This window comes from Nansenia antarctica, assembly GCF_963989245.1.
Source record: "Nansenia antarctica genome assembly, chromosome: 17".
Lineage (NCBI taxonomy): Eukaryota > Metazoa > Chordata > Actinopteri > Argentiniformes > Microstomatidae > Nansenia > Nansenia antarctica.
Genome location: NC_137687.1, coordinates 3,903,886 through 3,909,427, shown reverse-complemented (window position 1 = coordinate 3,909,427; position 5,542 = coordinate 3,903,886). Strand labels below are relative to the sequence as shown.

General features: G+C 43.2%; 1 protein-coding gene across 1 annotated transcript in view; it reads right to left on the bottom strand.

Moving 5' to 3' along the window:
- ccs (copper chaperone for superoxide dismutase) overlaps window positions 1-3,903 on the bottom strand; it is a 10,992-nt gene extending 7,089 nt beyond the window's left edge. The window contains exons 1-6 of the mRNA XM_080547187.1: window positions 3,771-3,903; window positions 3,331-3,403; window positions 2,402-2,539; window positions 1,565-1,739; window positions 757-817; window positions 1-58 (exon numbers count right to left, since the gene is read on the bottom strand). The exon at window positions 1-58 is cut by the window's left edge and continues 20 nt beyond it. Of these exons, the coding sequence (XP_080403313.1) occupies window positions 1-58; window positions 757-817; window positions 1,565-1,739; window positions 2,402-2,539; window positions 3,331-3,403; window positions 3,771-3,899 (634 nt within the window). The 5' untranslated portion in view covers window positions 3,900-3,903. The remainder of the gene's footprint in view (window positions 59-756; window positions 818-1,564; window positions 1,740-2,401; window positions 2,540-3,330; window positions 3,404-3,770) is intronic.
- Between the last annotated feature and the right edge of the window lie 1,639 nt (window positions 3,904-5,542).

The window sequence follows — 5,542 nt, the reverse complement described above, 5'->3', positions numbered from 1 at the left end:
GTCTGAACGAGGCTCTGCCATCTGGTCCAGCCACGATATTTCCCAGATCACCTACATGCTGGAGAAATCACACACATTCAAGGACATCACACAAATGAGCTTTTCACCAGAATTCAAAACATATAGTGTATAGAAATAAATGAGTCAAAATAGAACTCTAACTAGCCCATATAAATCCCTCAAACCTACTACATCTGACAGTGAAAAGGCACTGCTTATGAGTATACAGGGTTCCCACACCTTCTGAAACATCAAATTCAAGCACCTTTCAAGGACTTTCAAGACTCAATTCCCTCAAATTCAAGGACCCAACACGGCATAGTTTGAGACAGATCTAGATGAGAATTTATATAATAGGAACTATCCGCTCACAGACAACAATTAAAAAGAGAAGTTTGAATGTGTGAACACTAGATGGTCTCTTGCTTTCTCTACCACAGCACAGCAAAACAATACATTGTGAAATATGTGTAAAGTTAAGCAATACAGAGACTTATTTACTAGTTGATGAGCTAAGTAAGAGAGAGAGAGAGAGAGAGAGAGAGAGAGAGAGAGAGAGAGAGAGAGAGGGGGGGGGGGGGGAATTCAAGCACTTTCAATGACCCATGTCTATTTTAAAAAATGTTCAAGAGCTTGATTTCTTTTTCTCAAATTCACAAACTTTCAAGGATTTCAAGGACCCGTGGGAACCCTGACAGGGTATTGAGCAGGACTACAGTGTATGGGTCTGCTTTAGAGGTAGGAAGGAAACTGTACCCTCTCTGGGTCTTGCGGAGCGCCATGCTGTCTCCCATAGGGGTTATAGTGTTCTCCACAACTGCACAAACACAGAGAGAGACATGATGAGTCATCTGTGTCCATGATGCCACCTGAGAGAAAGCAGATTCAAACTATGACCTCATGTACAGCGATACCATCACAAAGCGACTTAAGTCCATAGAGAGGCCTGTCCAGAAACAACCCCTACCATCCTGGACAGTTGTGTAGACATGAAAGGACTGGATAGGTAAGCAGCAATATAGAGCTACTACCATCTTGCTTCAACTTTTCAATTAATTTGAGATCTCAAAGTGTCTGGTTGGTGCGTAGGGGCTACCTAAGGGTTATTTCTGGACAGGGGCGCAGCGATTTAGAAATAAGCCTCTATGACATTGTAAATGAATATAGTAATAAATACCCCAACACTAAAAATAGCATACACACTACCTCCCACAGGTGCTTTGCATTGCATCATACTCTTCAGGGACACCATAAGGTAGTACACAGCCATAGCAGTTCGCAGGTATTGGATGGAATAGGCAAAGCGTGAGCTTAGAATTATAAGGTTCTATCTCCGTTTAGGGCAGTTCAGAGATATTGAGCGTCAAAGTTTTTACATTCCATTATGTTTTGTGAGATGGAACCTTTGTATTTGATGAATTACTAACTCAAAAATGTCAATATTTTAAAAATAACACCACACAGGCATTAATAAACACCTAATGGATCAGATTATGTAAAAAACTAAATTTTGAAAAAAATGGAGATAGAACCTTATAATTCTAACGTCACGAAAGGGTAGTACCTCTGGCAGTCCTGCGTGAGGTCTCCCAGGGTGTGGACATGCAGGCCGTGGACCCCCGGCTCCAGCCCATCCACGGTCCCGTCGATCAGACAACACTCCTCCGACAGCTGCAGGAAACGCACCACCCCCTGGACAGAGCTGGCTCCGTCTAGCATGGCCACTGCTGCGCCCAGGTCTGGCAAGAGAGAGTCAAGACACAGAGTACAGAGTCACATTAACATACAGTGCATTTCATGTGATGGGGTTTGAGATTTAAAATTGTTTATATACAGGGAGACCTGTCCCATGACAACTGCAATCACAATTCACACACACACACACACACACACACACACACACACACACATACACACATACACACATACACACATACACACACAATTGCAGTTCGCACACGTACGCACACACACACACACGCAACTCAATCCCTCTCATCATATAATCACCTATAGTAATTCACACCTAACCGCTAATTCACACCTAACAGATACTATCTGAAGCCTAATCATCACAATACTCATTTTCACAATCATAATTCACACAAACACACACACACACACACACACACAATTGCAGTTCGCACACACACGATTGACTGATGAACATAAATGCAGTAGCATGCCCTTACCCTGTTCTCTTTTTTTTTAAGTTATTTTTTCTGAGTGGGGCAGTCCCACTCATATTTTTCATTTTATTGACAGATACAGTAGAGATTTAGACAGGAAGGATGGGTGAGAGAGAGAGGAGGGATGACATGCAGGAAAAGTCCCAGGCCGGAATAGAACCGGGAACCCTGTGGTTACATGGTCCCCGGTTCGATTCCGCGCCCCCCCTTACCCTGTTCTTTGCCCCCGATGGCCTTCAGCACCGCCAGGCGCCCGGTGCTCTCTATCAGCCCCTGCACCTCCTGGGAGGTCAGCGCCGCCTCCACCAGCACCTCCTCCTTCTCCACGTCTATCCTCACCGACTGCACTCCTACGGAGGAGAGAGAAGGGATGGATGAAGAGTAGAAGGGATAGAAGAGGAGATAGAGAAGAAGATAGATTGATAAACTATTGGCGCTTTTTTCCATTGACCAGACCAGACCGGCTCGGTACCCGTTACCGTACTCTGTGACTAATGGCGCTTTTCCACTACAGGGCTGACCCTGTTCTTTTGCCTTTCTCCACAGTGCCAACCGAGCCGGCCCTAAGCGAGCCGAGCCGGGCCATTTTAGCTACCCTTCTGGACTAGGAACTACTGGAACGAAAGGTACTTTTTTGCCAGGCTGTGTGTGACGTGTGACGCTGCAGACCGTTGATTGGTCACAACATCGTCATCCCATGTTCCACTACACTGGTACACTGTGTGACCAGGGATGGATCACATGTGACCAGAGATGGATTTCTGGTTTTTAACTGGAAAATATGTTGGAATGCATGGAGAGACAGTCCACTGATGCCTTTAGCCAACGTCTGACAAACCAACACTGTAGCCTATATCGCATCGTAATGCAATGTAGCAATTACAGTATAATAATGTTATGATGATAAGAGAAATAATAACATTCATTTGTTATCTGTTGCTAATTACGCACTGCTATATGAAGATCAAATACCAACTGTTACATCATGTCTTATTCAGCCCTGGAGCCCATGTCAGTGTACATTTTTAAAATATATGTATTGTGAATTGTATAAGGGACCAAAATAAACATTCTCAATCAATCAATCAATCAAAGATACAGGTGTAATATTGCAGTCAAGTGTAGTCAAGACTTGTTTCACCTGGTTGTCCCTCCAATGCAGCTCTGACTGAGTCTGCACAACTGTTACATGTCATCTGTACAGCAAACTCCAGCTGTGGGGAAGAAGAAATTGAGATACAACAGTGAGCATTTAAGCCTAAAGTGCAGTCCATTTGCTCTCTCTCTAGACAGACAAACCAACCACTGCTTTCAAGATGACGGATCTAACACTGGTAGTTAAGTTAAATATCAGTAAGTGATTAAGAAATATATCTGACAGCGGTCTGTCACCATCCATGCGTGAGTGTGACGCATTTCGACTTTATGCAAGCAGGTCCACTCAGCCAAGTCATGCAAGACAAGGGTTTACCTTTCTTTAGGCTAAAATATGGACTGTTTACATTACACAAAGTCAGTACATATAGCTCCATGACAATTTAGATTGAATAAATGGAAATTATAATAATAAATGTCTCAGACCTTCGTGGTTGTGCGGGTATTCATTGTTACTCCGCACGCTGTTGCCGTCTGACCGATTATAACTGAATTTATTAGATAACTTCCCACTTTTCGCCAAACGGAAATAAGCCGGGAGACGTGCGACGCCATCTTTGTGAGGTCATTTCATTCAAATTTGTATTTTTGTCCCGTCAGCGCCACCTACTGGCAATGATTAGGTGGGCTTGCGTTATTGCTCATACGTATTCTATTGTTATTGCCAGGGCCGCCACTACGTATTCAATTGTAATCAATCGTGAGCTTAGAATGATAAGGTTCTATCTCCGTTTAGGGCAGTTCAGAGATATTGAGCGTCAAAGTTTTTACATTCCATTATGTTTTGTGAGATGGAACCTTTGTATTTTATGAATTACTAACTCAAAAATGTCAACATTTTACAAATAACACCACACAGGCATTAATAAACACCTAATGGATCAGATTATGTAAAAAACTCAATTTTGACAAAAATGGAGATAGAACCTTATAATTCTAACGTCACGAAATGTATTGGGGGGTATTGTATGTGGATTGATAGCAGATTTATAACACAACAAAAGCAAGGCAGTATCTATCCAGTATCTATCGAAACCTTCAACTGCCTAGCATCATAATTTCTTCCCTTCACTAGTTACTACTGCTTCACTCACTCACTTTAACCCACACTGGTTAACCTCTTAATTGTTTTGATCTTTCTATACCTCCCCTTTCTCATCCATCCAGCCATCCTGTCTTTTATCTATCCGTTAATCTATCCAATCAACCAACCAACCCAACCAATCTATCTCATGTTCTTTCAACTCCCACTGCTGCTTAGTACAATGTACTTTTATGAACCTGAAATAAAACCAAAGGTACATTTCACTATAGGTTGTCCTTGGCAGCCTTGTGGCTGATGGTCACCGTGGAAACCCAGTCTCACCTGTTGATGACGTTGGAAGGTTTCGTACTCTGATTTCTACCTTCACTAGCCTCCCCTGCTGTGGGTTCACCTGAGGATGGGATGTTCAGCTGGTGAGAGGGCATTCTGGGAAGAGACAGCGGCGATGCTAAACTCCTAGACTCCTGTCTTTATTCAGGGTTGGGGCAACTTTGGGTGTTAATTGAGGACCTCCTTGGTGAAAGATGTGATTGTTTATCTTGTTCGATATTCACTTTTTGCTTGCTTGCCAAATAGGAAGCTTGCAATCAGGACTGGCTTATTAATGCTTTATACATGTACGTATAAATGCTTTGCAATGAAGCCATGCCCTGTTTTCACTGACCCCCCCCCCCCCCCCCCCCCACACACACACACACACACCTTCAGTATTTCTCCCTGCAGACCATAAGACTGCTCCGCTGACTCCACCTCAGCCCTGCCCCCCCCACACACACACACACGCCATCAGCACTTCTTCTATTAACTTTGAATCAAGGACATCTTTGCATAAACGACTATCAGAGTTCTGATCGGCCTCCTGGATAGTGGATACTGATCAGAGGTATTTACTTTGTGAACGCTGCAGCACGCACATTAGACACCATACGGCCATTCCAGTCACCAGCACGTTCTTCTAACACGAAGGACCCTCATACTTTTATTAGTTCAGACATTTCCTTACTGGAAATGACATACTTTCAATCTCTTCTTGTTGACAACAAGGCACCTGAGGTTACACAAGGTCACGTTTGTTTTTAAACTGTATAGAATACACTGACCATGCCATGACAGGACATAAACTCACTGAACACTTTATTAGGAACACTATACT